The sequence below is a fragment of the Excalfactoria chinensis genome, chromosome 5 (genome assembly GCF_039878825.1).
Source record: "Excalfactoria chinensis isolate bCotChi1 chromosome 5, bCotChi1.hap2, whole genome shotgun sequence".
NCBI classification, from domain to species: Eukaryota; Metazoa; Chordata; class Aves; order Galliformes; family Phasianidae; genus Excalfactoria; species Excalfactoria chinensis.
Window position 1 is genome coordinate 34,368,694 of NC_092829.1, and position 16,266 is coordinate 34,384,959.

At 58.0% G+C, this 16,266-nt stretch overlaps 1 protein-coding gene across 6 annotated transcripts in view; it reads left to right on the forward strand.

The window, feature by feature from the left end:
• The window catches only part of DGKZ (diacylglycerol kinase zeta), a 42,227-nt gene that overhangs the window by 1,282 nt on the left and 24,679 nt on the right, over positions 1 to 16,266 (forward strand). For 2 of the 6 annotated variants that reach the window (XM_072337213.1, XM_072337214.1), the window contains exon 1: positions 3,544 to 3,848. The exons of 2 other annotated variants lie outside the window; for them this stretch is intronic. In XM_072337213.1, coding sequence (XP_072193314.1) covers positions 3,664 to 3,848 — 185 coding nt within the window. In that variant the 5' untranslated portion in view covers positions 3,544 to 3,663. Of the gene's footprint in view, positions 1 to 2,406; positions 2,600 to 3,543; positions 3,849 to 13,280; positions 13,300 to 16,266 lie in introns of those variants that run through there. 2 more of the 6 variants (XM_072337215.1, XM_072337216.1) reach the window with 2 other exon arrangements.

The following is a 16,266-nucleotide window of genomic DNA, read 5'->3' on the forward strand; positions in this document are numbered from 1 at the left end:
CTTGTGGTGGGTGGCAAGCAGGGGCTGCGTGGCAGTGTCCTGTCTGAATTAGCACCCAGCTGTGAGCTGGGGCCGTGGCAGTGCTCCTGGCACAGCCTGGCCTGGGGGCTGTATAGCAGTGGGATGCTCCCACCACTGACACCAGGGATAGCTACACCAAGTGCAAGAGCAGAGCGGGCTTTTCTTCCCTTAGCTGTCTTCTTTCAGATGTGTGCATTGAGCGGATTAGCCAGCTGCAATTACCCAGCCTCCACCGGGGAGGAAGGGAGCGTATTGCAGTCTAATTTGATCAGCCTGAATTCTCTCTAGAGCTGTCCAATATCACAGGGGAATGTTTGCATCCTGCTCTCTGCTCCATGTGCACCCAGGAGTTGGGAGGATCTGGCAAGGAGTCCCATAGAAACCCCCTCACCACACTAACACGTGGGTCCAGGGGCACTTCCCAAGCCCCACTTTGGAGTTTGGAGGCCCCCTTCCACGGGCTGTTGCCCATCACCAGAGTCCTCAATGTCACATGGAGGTGGAGGCCACGGTGCTCCTGCTGCTGAGCCGCCCGCTCCTGCTGGGGCTCATTAGTCATCAGGAGGGGCAAGCGGCAGGAGCCGCTATATAAAGGCTTTGAAATGAGCAGAAATGATATGAAGCCTATGGAAATAAAGCTCTTTCCATAAATAGCTGCCATGGTGTACAGAGGCGCCTCGGGCGGGAGGATAGATCTCAGTGCTCAGGTTATATGTAGGGCTTTGAGTAGCAGTTCCATGCCAAGCTTATTAATGATGCTGGCTTGGGCCATGGCTCTGCAGATTCTGGGACACTTTCACTGCAGGGAGATAGTGCTAGGAGAGCCCCTGCTACCCGGCACCACAGCAGACCCTGAACAAGTGCAGGGCCTTTGTACCTAATTGCTGGCGTTGTTCAGCCAACGAGTGTGCCTCATGTCACATTAGCTCCTGCTCTGGTGTGCAGCAGCAGGGTAGGAGCAGTGTGCCGAGCAGTGACACAGCACCAGTGCTGCCGGGGATCACTGGGGCAGGATGATTCTCAGCAGCACCCTGCAGCTAGGCACTTGCATGGAACATTTGCTCATCTTGGGTGCTTTCTTGTCTGCTTTTGGACTGAGACTAGCAGCAGTGACCTTCTGTCACCACCACCACTCCTGGTAGCGCAGCTCGCAGGAGTGTTCATCGAGAGAGGAAACCACACTGCAGGAGTGCTTGTTGCTCAGGCTTGAATGCACGATAAAGGATATGCTGGGAGCTGGACCTCCACTCCTGTGCTCCCACCCCTATGGGGCGGCAGCACCTGGCATGGACACTGTGGTAGTCAAAAGAGCATCTCCTGAGCCCCCTGCTTGGCCTTGTCTCCACAGAGCCAAGCAGGAATCCGGGGGCCCAGCTGCTCGGCATAGTCCCTGGGTGACAGATAGGATGCAGGCAGTGGGTAGGATGTGCTGAGCATCTCACACGCTGTTCTGTCCTGAGCTAAATATAACCCAGAGTGGAGCAGAGGGGCTTTGTTGTGGAAATAGCAAAGGAGGACATGCTGGGTCACTGCAGCAGAGCAGAGGGGAGGGGAGGGTGGGCTTGTTCCAGCCACTGCACTGAGATACCAGGAATGGGGATCTCTGTACACTCCAGGGGCAGAGAGTATGCAGCCCTCCCATCCCATCTGGGTAGTGCAGGAACTGGGAGAGAGCATGAGCTGTGCTGGAGGAGCAGCAGTAGGGCAGCCAGCCTGGCTCCTGCCTGCCATCCCACTAATCGTGTTAGCCAGGCAGTGCCGAGCAGCATCATTGAATTGCCATCCATCCCCACTGCACTGAGCCTGCTCTGCCAGCACAGACATCTGTCTCTGTGCCCCCGCATAGCTGGAAGGAGGTGTCTGGTACCATGCAGGGCTTGGGTAGCTTGACCCAGCAGGTGGCCTTGGCTGGGGGGCACATGGATAACCCCTCAGACTTTGTGTACAACCCCTGCAGTTTCACATGGAGAGAAGGACTCGCTTGCTGGGCCTTTCTGAGAACTGCGGGACATCATGAGGCTTGGGAGTGTGTGGCAAAGGGAGGGATACTGGGCTGGGTGCTGCAGGGCAGGGCATGAAACTTGACAGAGAAATGACCACAGTAGGGTAGGGCACACCGAGCTGCCCTCGTGCACACAGCGGCAACGAGGCCATCACATGCTGGTGCTCGTGCTTCACTCAGGTGCTTCCCCAGGGCCCTCCACGGAGCCCAGGATGGGACAAGCACACAGCCAGCCCAGGCCACGTGAGGAGAGCTGGCTCAGGCGCAGGCTGCGGGAGGAAGAGCGTGGTGGCGCCGGCCACAATGACAGCCGCCCTCGCACTTCCAGGAAGTGCGGAGAGAGGAACCAGGTGGAGGGTGCAAACAAAGCGGGGCCCACACCACCACCACATCAGCATCGGCCGCACAGCCCTGCCAGGCTCTGCCCTTGGGATGACTCCGGAAAGCGGCTGCCGGGGGAGGAAGAACGAGAGCGAGCCCCGGGCTGTCTGAGCAGCAGCCGCCTGTGCTGCAGCAGATGTGGAGGCACCGCTCGTGGGATGTCCCCCAGAGCCCCGCAGGGACTGCAGTGATGAGGTACCGCTGGGATGGGCTCTGTGCTGCGCTGGGGCTGAGTGCTGGTGGCCCCGCTGCGCTGCAGGGTGGGGGGAAGGATCCTCCATGGTTTCCTGTGCTTTCCCAGCTCCTCACCCACAGTTTTCTCCTCTATCCTGGTGCCATCGGGTGTGCACGGCCTCACCATTTGGGATGCTGGAGGGTCGCACTGCTGCGGGGCACATAGGACTCCCCCTTGGCCGGCAGCTTGAAGCCCCCGTCTGCACCCATCAAGGCACCGGCTTGAGGGGCAGACAGGCACTGCGCGTGTGGCTGCCCCCAGGGCCAGCTGTGGGGGTGGCCCTGCTCCCTTTGCAAGGTGACGCTTGTGTGTGGCTCATTTGCCATGCAAAGAAGGCTGCCATGCTCCCACCGCCCCGAGGAGCTGCAGGGCGGCAGTGACGCAGCCGGGCTGTGAGACGCAGCACCAGTGCCAGGGCGAACAATGGGAGGACGAGGGAGGCCCCGCTGCTGTCGCCGATCCTCTTCCTGAGTGCGGGGGCGACAGCAGGGCTGACAGCTTCCTGAGCCCTCAGCACCGGGCCATGGCTGCTGGGGCCTGGCTGCAGCACCCATGTTCGGTGACACTGGGACTGGGTGACACCGGGACTGGGTGACACCGGGACTGGGTGACACCGGGACTTGGTGACACCGAGCCTCAGTGACACTGGGAGCGGGTGACGCTGGAGGTTGGTGACACGGGGCTAGGTGACACCGAGTCTGGGCTCTGTCCCCTCGCTGCAGCCCCCACTGGAACGGGGGCAGACCCGGCCCAGGACGGCAGTCCGCGAACCCGCGATGCGAGCAGGGCTCGGGGCAGCAGGTGCCCCGTGCGCGGCGCCGGCCGACGACAGGAGGCGCTGTCGGGCCGGTTCGGCCTCCGGGCCCGCCGGTGCGCGGCCGCACTTCCTGCCCGGCCGCCGGGCTCGGGGGGGCGGGTGCCCGCGCCGCCTCTCGCCCGTCCCCCTCGGTCCCTCCTCTCGCATGGAGCCGAAGCGCGGGGCGGCGAACCGGTAGCGGCGACGCCGAGCCCCCCCAGCCCGGCCATGGAGGCGGCAGAGCCTCCGCCGCCCGGCGGCTCGCCCTCGTCCTCCTCGTCCTCCTCCTCTTCCTCCGCCGCCGCCGGCGCCGTCTCCGGGCCGTCGGGCGGCGCCGATCCCGAGCGGGGGCCGCCGCCGGGCCGCCGGCACAGCAACAAGCGCTTCACCGGCCTCAGGCTCTTCGGGCGCAGGTGAGCAGCGGCAGGGACGCGGCTCCGCGCTTCTCCCGCCGCGCCCCGGGGCCTGCGCGGTGCGGGGGGACGGCGGGCAGAGCACGCCCCGCGTGTCCGAGATCGGAGCGGTGGAGCCGCGCTGCCCACCGCCGGGCCCGCCGCCGGGTCTGCTCGCCGTCGGTCCGGCTTTTTCCATCCCGTCGTGTGCCTGTGGCCGGGGGCCGTGCCTTGGGGCATCCGTCGAGTCGCCTGGAGCATCCGACGCGGCGCTCACCTGGAGGACTGGGTGCCGCCGGGCAGCCTCCCCCAGCCTGCCAGCTGTCAGCCCCGGCTTCGACCCGTAGCGCTGGCGCTGGGCACTGGAGAGGGTGTTGACCCCACTTACATAAAACATGGAATCAGCTGAGATGAGATGCCAAAGGGACGTGGCGTGCTGATAGAGGGAGATGAGATTGCGCTCTCCTCCTTTAATGTATAATGGAAGTATAATGGGAAGTTGGATATCGTGGCCCTCGCTGACCCCAGCCTTCTCCCCATATTAGTCAGAGTCCCATGTCTGGAAGTTTGTTTCCATGTGCCCAGCACCGCATGTCCCCATCCCCACGTTCACACTTCATGCTTCAGCTGCAGTTTCAGCAGGCTGTCAGCAATGGGGCTGTGCAAGCTCCGCGCTGCTCCCAGGGAGCCCCGGAACCACACTCTGGGCTTGCCTTACTGAGTGTTCTCCAAGTGCTTTGTCCTCAGGTTCGTGGCACTCACTTGATTTTTGGGATGCTCAACCCATGTAAGCCAAGAGGTGACTACACCATCCAGAGATGTGTAAAAATGACAGTAGGTCAGTTCTGAAGGGACTTCTGGGGTGACCGTCTGGCCCAAACTGCCTCATCCTTCCTGATGTCGCTCTGCTGACCATGAGCTTTTAAGCATCCTTCTTGTACAGGGGGGACAAAGCGGTATGCAGGGCTCCCAGTGTGGTTTCACTAGTGCTAAATAAAGGGGAAGGGCCCCACTTTCAGCCCCCACAGCACACCCTGTGAAGTCACGCAGGAGCTGGGAGCGAAGGGCTTGCAAGGTCGCTCCACCCTGTGCGAGAGCTGCTCTCTGCTCTGGTTTCACAGCTGGTGGCGGTGGCCATGAGGAGCTCCTTAACAGTCTTTGTCCTTTCCCTCATATTAGTGGGTATTTCTGGCCCCTGGAGGGTCCTGCTTCTTTGTGTAAGCCGTTATTGCAGAGCATGGTGGAGCATACAGAGGGCAGTTTCTCCTTGTACAGAGGGTTTGTGCAGTGCAGGTGCATGCAGTGCAGGAAACGCAGATCTGGGCCATGCAGCACATTCTGCAGCATGGGTTGAGATGCCTGTCACATTGTTTGGTGTTTGGATGCTTTTCTTCCTCTGCTTCCTCTGACAGAGGGACTTGGTTTCCCCCCTGGATGACAAATCCATCTTTCAGAGCTGCGAAAAGCTGTAGGGGTGTATGAAGAGATTTGCAAGGAGCATGAGGGAGGGAGAAGTCCCCACGCACACCTCTGAGTGGAGAAAGCGTGCTGAAGGTGCGGAGGAGGATTGGCTGTGGGCTGCTGAGAGCTGCCGAATTTGTGCCCACCTGAACAGAGGAGCTGAACGTAGCTCCGAGTTCCAGTTCACTAGAAGGAACTGCAGGGTTAAGAGGTTATTCTCCTTTGTTTTGGAGAAGCATAGTCAGTCCCTATCCCCAAAATGCTTTTGAACAGCGATTGCTGAAAAAATTTGCACCTCCTTGGATTTTGGAGTTTAGCCAGAGTGTATTTGGCTGAAGTAAGTGGAGAGGAAACTTTGCACTGGGAGATGAAGCCTTGCTCTGGGGAGCCCCAGCTGCAAGGAAAAGTCTCCTGAGCTGGGGACATGCCGCTCAGCCCTGCCTACACGTTCTGTCAAGACCACTGCTTGCTTGGGCCACAGCAGCAGAAGATACAGCTTGCTGAGTGCAGCCCACTGAGTGGCAGACTCAAGAAACAGGAGATCACATCAGTACTGGACACTGCTTGTCTTGTTGGAAACCCATGGTACCTGTTTGTCCCCAGGTTGGCACCCAGTGCATCACAGACATCTCACTGCAGGTGAATCCTGAGGGGTTTTTAAGCAATAGGAGATGAGACCCTGAGTTCTGCCTGCAGCACATTAGCCTGCTGTTTTGCAAGCAGACTTATTTCTGTACCTGATAATTGCCTTAAAGGAGGGTGGAGTAATTGGCTCCAGAGCTGACAGAGACAAGTGCACAATACATGCATCCGGGCCACAGATGGGTAATTCTTCTAATTGGGCTGATAAAGAGATTGGAGCCAATCAGATAATAGGTGGTTGGGATTAAATTTCCTTCCTAGGTGCCCTGTTTCTTCTGGTGTAAGTGAACAGCACGGTTTACCCCTTCCAGCTGGGAAGGAAGCACCATGCTGGGGACACAGCCCACCTCCTGCAGTTCCCAGTGCCAGAGTGGTGAGCTGCTGATGTGAGTCTCTGAGTGGGGCTCGGGGTCTTTACCACATGCCCCCCACTGGGTACTCATATGTGATGGTGAGTCTGGTGTGGCAAGGCCATCGGCAGCACAGCCTGGAGAGCATGGGATGGTGGCTGAAAGCCCTGTTGGGCCTGCCCCCAGCCTGGGGGCTGTGCGCCATTGCCCTGGGAAGGTCTGTGGGTGGCACAGCATGTGGGTAAACGGCACTCGAGAAACAGAGCTGAGCACCCGCCTACACTTCTCTGGGACGATGCTCGTCTTTCTGCTTGATGCTGACGACATGTGAGAGCCAGGGGAGAAGCACCTGTGGGAGCGTTGGCTGCTGCCTGGCCTTCCCCCCAGTGCTGTGCTGGTGGCACTACCGTGTATTCTTGAACTTGTCATCCCTTTGCCCGACTGGCCCAAACCCAAGAGCTGGACACAGGGCTGAGAACCTGCTTTGCTTTCACACAGGGGTGGTAGATATGCTCTGCTATGGGGTAAATTGCAGGTGCTTCAATGGCAAAGCAGGCAACTGTGGCAGCAGTGAGGATCCTGAGCTGTAAAATCAGCACACTGTCAGAGCCGGAGCAAACCTTACCTCAGGACAGGCTTTTTCACAAAGCACCTCGCTGCCAGCTTGCCGTTGAGCAATTGAGAGGATGCCTCCTCCTCCTCCACACATGCAGATTTGGATTTGGCTGGCAAACCTCTCACTCTCAGCTCTGCCAGCCTCATGCTCTGCTCCACTTGCAGGAGGCAGAGGGCAGGCAGAGGGCTAGCTCTGGCTAGCAGCCCTGTGAGAGCCCCAGCTGCTCCAGCTGAAGCCACCTGTGTTTGCAGAGTGCGTTGCTGCACTGCTGGCAGGGGCTGGATCCTCATGGCTCTCTCCATCCTGGCTCTTCTCCTTCCCCTGTCTGACATCAGGGCACAAACCAGCCGCCTGCTGGAGAGTAGAGCTGGAGAAAGGGGCAGAACTTCTCATGTGATTCATAGCTGGAGTGTCCCTTCCAGGGATGTGTCACTTCAGAAAAGGGCTGAGACAAATAACAGTGATCCTCTCTGTTCCGGAGGATGAAATGATGGGAAGAGGGATAAGCAAAGGAGGAGCTGGGGGGCAATGCGGGTCTTTGCAGGGAGGAAACGTTTGGAGCTGCAGGTAGTACAAGGGAGAGAAGTTGGGGCTGTGTGGTTGCCTGGGTCCTGCTGGGCTGTTGGAACAGCAGGTGCTCGTGGGGCAAGAACAGGCTCTGGGCAAGCAGAGATGCTCTTAGAAATGCATCCTGAGCCCTGGCAGGCAGTTAGGGCTGCAGCGTGGGATTTCTTTCTGTCATCAAGCTGCCATGCCCAGGGAGCAGACAGTCTCTCTGAAGACTTGGCAGAGCCTCTGAGGATAACTTCCAACTCTGCTCTCCTCGCAGCCCTGGCTTCTTTTTCCCAGGTGACTTGGTGAACTGAAGCATGAGAGTTGCTCTCAGCCACACGCTTGCTTCTTTGCATAACTGGGTGCTGAGCTCAGAAGCAGATTTAGGGCTCAGATTCCTTGGGGCCACAAGCCATCCTTCTCGAGAGAGCCTGGGGGGGCTTGCAGGAGGTGAGGTGCTTCTCCCCAGAGCCTTCTGGATGTAAGGCTCGGATGCAAGGCCTGCTTGGGGTCATGGACAGGGTGTGGAAACATCAAAACCTGTCCTGCTAGTTCTGGAGCTGGCACTTGGCTCTGAAGGAATAAGTGCCTCTGTTTTGGTGATCTTGAGCCCAGGAACTTTCCCCAGGCCAGCTCTCCAGTGTTGCAAAAACACAGTCCCCTTTCCTCGTGTTTCTGTTGAAACTTGCGGGCATGGCAGCAGCTTTATTCGCTCTGAGAGCTGTGAACGCTTTTCCCTCCTCCGCGTCAGGACGTTGAGTAGGTGGTGAAACTGCACAAGCACATGTGACGAGGCTGCGCCAGGCGGGCAGAGGGGATGGAGTCCCCCGCTCCACGTCAGATGCACGTGTTGCATCCAGCAGTGTTCTCCTCCTGCCCACGATCTGGGCATTGCTGCCTGAGGGGGTTGATCTGTAGTGAGCTCTGAGCTCTGGCTGACTTGTCACATGTGTGTCCTGCTAACCCAGAGGACCTCCTCTGCTCCCCAACGTTCTTGTCTGCCTGGGCCTCCTGCTCAGCCCTGCCCACTGGCAGGTCATGCTGTCTGGGTGAGGCTGACTGCAGCTCATCTCTGTGGGGCAGGAGCACTCTCAGGCTCCAAAATATGCTGTGGCTTTGCAGAAAGTCACGCGGTCCCACTGGTTTTCTGTCCCAGGAAGTCAGAGAAGCTAACAAAAAGGCTCGTTACAAAGGGTTTTCCCCTCATTTTGGCGCAGCTCGTCTCCCACAGGAAATGTGGGTGCCGATGTGGCCCATCTCTCATTTGCCGTTGGCAGCCAGGTGTGGGGCTGCGGCAGAGGCCGCACTCCCCAGCAGTGTGGGGAAGATGGGGAACCACAGGGCAGGAGCACCTTAAACTGCCGGGGATCTGATCTTGCCTCACAGTCAGGCCCTGGGGCTGGGGCGCAGCCACATGCAGCCCCTCCGTGTGAAAGTTCCCTCTCCATCAGATTATCTGTATCTCGTCCTGCCTTGCCGTCCTGGCCCAGCTGGGATTCAGTGTTAAGCCTCTTACCACACAGACGCGAGGTCACCGTGCAAGGGAACATCGCGTGGGGCACGCTGAAACGTGGTAGGGTTGTTTTCTGCAGGGATTTTGATCCCAATGGAGGCTGGCAGATGGCAGGATTAAGTGGCAGATCTGCTGGCAGGGCTCTGTGTGCCTGCCTGCCGCTGCACACGGGAGAGGGTCCCGTCCCATGGCACGGTCTGAAGAAAGTCCTGCCCCCCCACGCTGGGTCATGCAGCGCTTTATTCCTGGCCAGTGCTGCTCACTGCTCCTTCTGTGCCCACTAGCAGGGTTGTCTGCACACAGGTTTGGGGCGGGCAGGCCACCCTGCCCTGCCCTGCTCAAACAATGCTCCTTCATGTGAGGTCTGTCAAGTGCCTTCATAATTTATTTGAAATTCAAATCCTTGCCCAGGGCTGGCGGCTGGTGCAAAAGCTGCCAGTAACCCAGCTGGTGCGGGGCATAGGAGGAAGAGGAATGAGGCACGGCTGCCTCCTGCTGCAGGTGTGGCCATGGTCCCCTAGCTGCGCTTCCTCTGCCCTCAGCCATGGGCCTGGGGGTATCAGAAGCTGAAGCGGTGAGTGTGGGTGCCGGGAGTACCTGGGCTCTGGCTGTCCCACTGCCCGCAGCAGCTCCCTGGCAGCAGGCTGTGTGTGGCTCTTGTGGTGTTTGTTTTGGCCCTGGGGTTGAGGTGACTGGCCTGGGTTTGTGCCCCAGCAGCGGGAGCGTGGTGCTAGGCAAGGCCTCTCCTCTCCAGCAGGGTACTGCACCCTCCCCCAGGAATGCCTGTGAGACCCCACGGCTGGCAGCTGGGGAGGTGATACAGGTGCTGCTACCTCGGCTGCACTCTGAGGCTTGTGGGGAGAGCATGCAGGGATGAGGGACGTTGCCAGGGCAACTGTGCGCTGGGTGGCTGGAGGCATGGATGGGAGGGCGTGCTGACCACTCTCTTTGTGTCCCCAGACTCCACCTGCCCCACAAAGGTGTCCTCCCTTGTCTCCTTGGCAGCCAGCCCGGCCGATGGGGATCCCGAAGGATAAGGCACCGGCCAGCCGTGTATAAGTACGTGGCATTTTATTGGCTTGCACAGGCTGTGCAGTTCCAGCAGCTGCTGCAGAGAGAGAGCTCTCCTCCCTTCCACCCACGTCTCACCCCACGTCACCCTCCTGTTCCTGCGCTAACCAAGGCCACCGAAAGCCAGGCTGCTGCCTGCTGCCTGCTGTGTGTGTCACTAACCTTGTACCCGAGGGCAGCTCGCTGCCGGACTTCCCTCTGCTAATGTGACAGTCCCGTCCTGCTGGTGGTCCAGTGAAGGCATGCTGAGGGTTTCTTCCTCCATCTTCTGGCTGTCATGGGCATGAGGGCTGTAGCACCAGGCCCTATGCTAGCTGAGCACTTGAATGACCTGAGTTTGGCTTACCTGGATGGCCAAGCAGCCAAGTTCAGTGAGCTGAGCATGCCAGCTGGGGTGGGAAACCAGGCCTGGGAGGTAACTGTGACTGCTGCTGTGTGGTTGCTGTGTGGGAGCCAGCACTGAAACTAACCATGGAGGGGGCTTGTGAGTGTTCTTAGGGAGGCGAGGGGATGGGGCGGGTTTCTTTGCTCCCTGTGCCCTCGTGGCCTGTGGCACGTTGGCCTGTTAAAGGTTTGTTTACCATTTCTGGCTTCTGAACATCCTGCGTGTCACCAGCATGCTGCCTCTGATCACAGAGTGTCCAGCTCTCCCAGCCCTTAGGCACAGCAGTGCTGTATTCCTGCAGGTGGAGATTTGGTAGTGGCACCAGTCTGGCCACTCTGTTCCTGCACACTGATGTTAGTGGGGTTTGGAGAGGCCCAAAGCACTGTGGGTTGAACACCAGAGGGCATGGTTGCTCTTCTGTGCTCTGTACTGGAGGGCTGCTACAGAGGGAAGAGCTTTTAAGGATCTTTTCGTGGCACTTGCTTGGTCTGAGTACTGTGGGATGGCCCTTCTGCAGGCCCTCGTGGGCCTTTGCTGCATTTTTTGTCCTCTCCTCTGCAAGGGGAGCACCCAGTGCTCTGGGATTAGGCAGACAAAGGTGGCAGAGCAGTGACCAGCAGCTGGGCCTTCATGGCAAGGGCTCTTCATGCCCCATGTGGCTCCTGGGTGGGAGCATCTGTTGCGCAACCCATGCTTTTTGAAGCAGTAAGGTTGGTGCTGGGGATTGTTGGCAGCAGTGAAACAGAGTGAGCAGAGCCAGGTGGCCCTGTGATTACCACCCTGCAGGGCGCCAGCCCACATCCCAAAGGCAATCTGCGCTGCCCCAGCGGTGATGTTTCACCTGGGGTCTCCTTCACTGTGCAAGTGCCCATCAGAGGGTGTGAGGCAAGTGAGCAAGAGGATATGGGGATGAGGGAGAGAGGAGGAAACACGTGAGGGCAGACATGCGGAAGGCAATCACAGAAAAAAGGGTGGAGGAAAAAATCAACTTCTCTTCCTGCCCTACCATTTGTAACGGGGACAAGCTGACCTTTTGCAAAACCAAGAAGTGATGGGTTTAGCATTGCTGAGTTATTTCAGTCTGTACATGGGATGGGCAGAAAAAGGCTGAATAACACTGCTACATGGTAAAAGTGATGCTGCAGATGGGACTAGATACCAGCAACAGGGTCACAGTTAAGCCAACAAGTGCCTTTTGGGCCCATGAGTTGGAACTTAGTCATGGGGTTTTAGTGGAGGCTGGGGACATGGGGACAGAAGATGCCTTCCTGCCCCAGGCTCAGTGTGGGCTCCTGGCCTCTCAGAGCGCTGAGCCTTCCCCCAGTTCTCTGGCTCTGCTCCTTTCTTGCAGGGCCTGGCCATGGCTGCTGCTTGCTGTGCAGTTTGGGTGCATCTCCCCAGCGGGAAGTTGGGCTTAGGGCTATGGGCAGCTCAATGCTTGTTAACAGGGACAGGACAGCTAGTCACATCGTGATTTTGATTTCCTCTGTGGTAAATGCAATGGGAAAGCACTTCGTTAAGCCCCAGCAAGCAGATCTCAACAGGGACATCTCAGGACTCTGCTCCAGGGGCTTTTGTTGCAGCCTGCACCGCAGCTACTGGGTCAGCTGAGGCACAGGTGCCTGCCGGGGGCAGCTGTCCCTCTGCCTGCTGCTGCCGTGGGGTCAGGGCAGAGCTGGAATCTGGCCCTGGGGAGGGAGGAGGAAGGAAGCTGCCTGGTGCCAGGAGCTGCTGGATCTGAGCAGAGGGAGGACAGAGCTGGTCTCAGCGAGCAGACACTTCCTGCCGCCTGCACGGGTGTCTCCGGCTGCCAACAGCACAAGAGCAGGGCTGAAAACAGTCCGACAGCAGCGCTGACATTTGCTAATGTGAACTCTCCCACCGCTTTGCAAAGGCCGCGTGCTCCACCTGCGTGACAGAGCTGTGGCGGAACCCTCAGGCCTAGCTCCCTTCTGATTAATGGTTTCCTGTGATACCCATCGGCAGCACAGCCACAGGAGGACGGCTGGCCCTGCCCGCCTTTGCCGCTCTGGCAGCGATTTCTGTTGACGTTTTGTTATTGTCGTTTTACTGTCTTCTCTCCCCGGTCCCCAAAGAGCGCTGGGCACGGTCCAAGCACACTCAGGCTCGCACGCCCGCGCGGAGAAAGAGCTCTCTGGCTCTAATTTTAGCCATGACATGTATGCAGGGAGCGAGCAGCCGGGAGGAGGCAGGGTGTGAAGGGACGAGGAGGTCCCAGCTGCAGGGCCGCTGTGACTCACCCTCACTGGTCACCAGCACTCGCTGCTTTGGGGTCTGGGGCTCCTTCCTTGTGGGTGTCTCAGAGCCATTTGGCCACTGGCATGGCCCTTGCCACAGCACGGGGAGGGAATGGACTCCTGCCAGCTCCTGGGGCTACACAAAGGATGCTCTAAGGGGAAGGGAGGGAATGGCTTCTGGGGAAACTGTTGCATCCCATTTTCACAGAAAGGGTTTGGTTGTGAAACATCACCTTAGGGTGTCACCTCCAAGTGCCTGTGCCAGAGGGAAGCCCCGTGCTTCCACACTCACCCAGCACTGCATGTTCTGCAGGGGCAAACCAGGGTTTCAGATCCGAGGGGACAAGCAGCTGGGTGCCGGGGATCCCTTCTCTTTCTGGGCCCCCATTTCTTGTGTGTCCTTCACCGGGGGTGAGTCTTGACTGGGGCTGTGCGCAGAGGAAGTGCAGTTGGTTATTTTAATGAGCGCTGTCAGGGTTTGCAGAGCAGGGAGGAGGCGGAGGGAGCAGTGAAGCACTCACTCGCCAAACTAGGACTTGGTCGGGGAGGGCTGGCCCGCCGCTGCTCCGCAGCTACTGCTGCCCTGTCGTCACCTGCGGGGACTTCAGCGCCATTCTGGATCAGGTCACAGAGGCTTTACCTCATGCTCTGCCCTTCTTTCCTGCTCCTCATTCCTGCACCTCACTGCTTTTGGCTGTGCTTGCTGGGAGAAGGGGGGGCTGGGAGAGCTAGCCTGGAACTGGTGGGTTCAGTCTGAACGGGCAGCATGTCCTAATGTACAATGTAGGAGAAGCAGGGGGGGCAGACTCCTGAGCCATCAGCTGTGTTCTTGATCAGTCGTGCTGGTTTCCAGAGGCTGGGGTGATCTGCAGCTGTTTTGTGGGCTGAGGGGGTTGGCAGAGGGGCTCCGTGAAACCCAACTCTGTGGCATTTAGTGGCTGCTGCTCTCCCTGCCAGAAGTGGGTTTCCAGCTGCTCATGTAAGGCACGGGCTATATCCCACCAGCATGCGGAAGAGGCAGGCAGTAGGAAACCTGCCTATTCCCCAATGGAATGGGGAGTCAGCCTGTGCCCTGCCGGGCTGTCCCTACCCAGCCACTTGTCCCCAGAATAGTCTGAGGAGGGCACAACAGACTTCAGGGCTTCTGACATCTGTCCTGGTGCTGGTGACACCCTGTGCTTTCACTGGGGGCAATATGACACCCTTCTGCTCCTCTGCTGCAGGTGTGCAGCCTCATCTCCACATTATCAGTGCCTATAGCTGAGAGTCTGAGTCTCTCCTTGGCTTTGCTCCATGCCTTTGGGAGGTCTGTGCAGCCTCCCCCCCTCCCAACCTGGGAGCTGCATATCTGCTTTTGCTCTGTGTCCCTCGCTCTGGAGCTTTTTCCCTGTGCTTGTTTCATCCTGCTTCCCTCAGGCTGCTGTGCAGTCCCCTGCTTGGACACCATGCTGGGGAGCTTCCCCCTGGCTTCCCACATGTAGGGGGAACTGAGAAGTGCCAGTTGGACTGCGGGACTTGGCTTCCCTTTAAGCAGGGAGGCATGGAGCTGTGAGCATCTGCTACAGAAACAGATGGCCCAACCAAATTGCCAAGGCTGGCCTGAGCCGCTGCTGCTTTGCTGTTCTGCAAAAGGAGCTCTGAGAGATAGGGAACTTTTTATTGCCCTGGGCCACGGGCAATGCTGATGAAACCAAAATAGAAACTGTGCGAACTGCTGCTGCCCCATCTCCTGCTCTTGCGTGACCCTTGCTCTCTGATGTTTGCTCGCCCTCTGCACTTCATTAAGGATAATTCACCTTCCCAGGCTGTCACTGTGGCTGGTTGGCTTTCAGAATAGAAACCAAACAGCAGCGGCTTCTTTAAATCAGTGCTGCCCAATTTCTGGATAACCAGGAGGCAGATTATTTAGTGCAGTGGCAAATAAACTTCATAATGTTATGATGGTGGAAAGTTGTCAAGGGATATGAATGTGCAGGCTCAGCCCAGGAGCCTCCAAGGAGACAGCTTTAGTTTAAATGAAGACAAAACTTCATCTTCCATAGGCTCTGGGAAGGAAATCACATTGCTGTAATGGGAAGATTACTCTGAGCTTTAGGGCTGGCAAACTCTTGACTTTATGAAGCACAAGTGGAGGGGCTGAGCTAGCCTGGCAGGTATTCCTTAAAGCAGGCCTGCGGCACATCAAACCTGGCAGTGGGACTGGGCAGGGTGCCGTGCTCTGAACCCCCCTCCCTGAGGCCCCAACCTCGAGGTACTGCCTGGGATCTGGGACAGGAGGAGCAGGGAAGGTGTGGGTCATGTTGGGCGCCATATGGCTACAAAGGAGTGGTGGGGTCAGAGCATGGAGAGAGGCAGGATGGAGCTGCCACCAGCAGGAGGTGGGATTATGCCAAGAAGTGTATTAAAAAACAACAACAACAAAAAAGAAGCCTCAGACTCTTCTGCTCCCATCCCCTGTTCTTCTCAGCAAGCCTGACCTCGGGAACACTTGGTTGTGCATCTTGTGAAGGGCTTGCCAGGAGGTGGGACAGCTGGTCCCTTTTGCCTTATTTTGGTCAAGGCACGGCCAAGCGCTGGGGACTGCACTCAAATCGCTGTGTGGGCTTGGGTGGCTCCTTCAGTACTGCTTTGCTCCTTGGATGAGCTTCCCATGAGAAACTGCAAAGCTGCATTTCCTTTCTCCCGCTTGCCTCTGAGCCCTGCACAAGGCAGCTGCAAGCATCCTGTTGCTGCCTCTATCCCTCCTGCTCTGGTTGTTTGGGGAAAAGGGATTTTGCAACAGCTCCTAATTAAAATGTCAGTGAAGATGCTTCCAGGCAGTGCCTTTTGTCCTCTGGGGACAAGCTGTCAGTGTGGAGGGACAGGGGCTGCAGTATGACAGATGGGTGTCATCTTTTCTTTGACAGGCTGGAAGGAAGCAGTGAGGGTCCTGCTTTAACCCGCTTGCTCATGGCATCCCCAGCTCCTGGTGGAGCACCCAGAAAGGCTGAAACTGGCAAGGAGTTATGGTTAGCAGTGGCTACCTGTAAAGCTTGGTCACGTCCTTAGTGTGGTCATCTGCCACAGGCACTGGCCATCAGGAAGGTGCTGACCCCATGCCCTCTCACCAAGTCCTTGCTACCAGCTGGGTGCCAGGTTGTGCTGCAGAATTATTGTCCCCTGAAAGAGAGCACGTGAGTGAGTTTTCCCTCTGGCCGTTGTCTGCAGGGATCCCATTACCATTCATTGTATGGAACGTGTCAGACCTTGCGGGTTCTTGGATCAGGTCCCTATGCTGGCACTGTTGCAAGGTGGCCTGTATGTGTGCAGCAGGAGGCTGCAGGTTTTGCTTTCGTTGTGCCTCATTCTCTGGATGAGCGGTTGTGCTGGGTCTGCGCCCTGGTGCTCCCTTCTGTCTGTGCTGCAGTGTCACAGGCTGTCACAGAGACTTCATGGCACACACAGGCTGAGCTGATATTGCTGCCTTCAGGTGATGACACAACTGAAGGTGTCCTTGGCCATGGTTTGCCACGGGTGTGCGCTGGTAAGCATGACCCACAGATCACACTTCGCTGTTAAAGGCTTGTGGTTTGAACGGATGTGTTTCTGGTC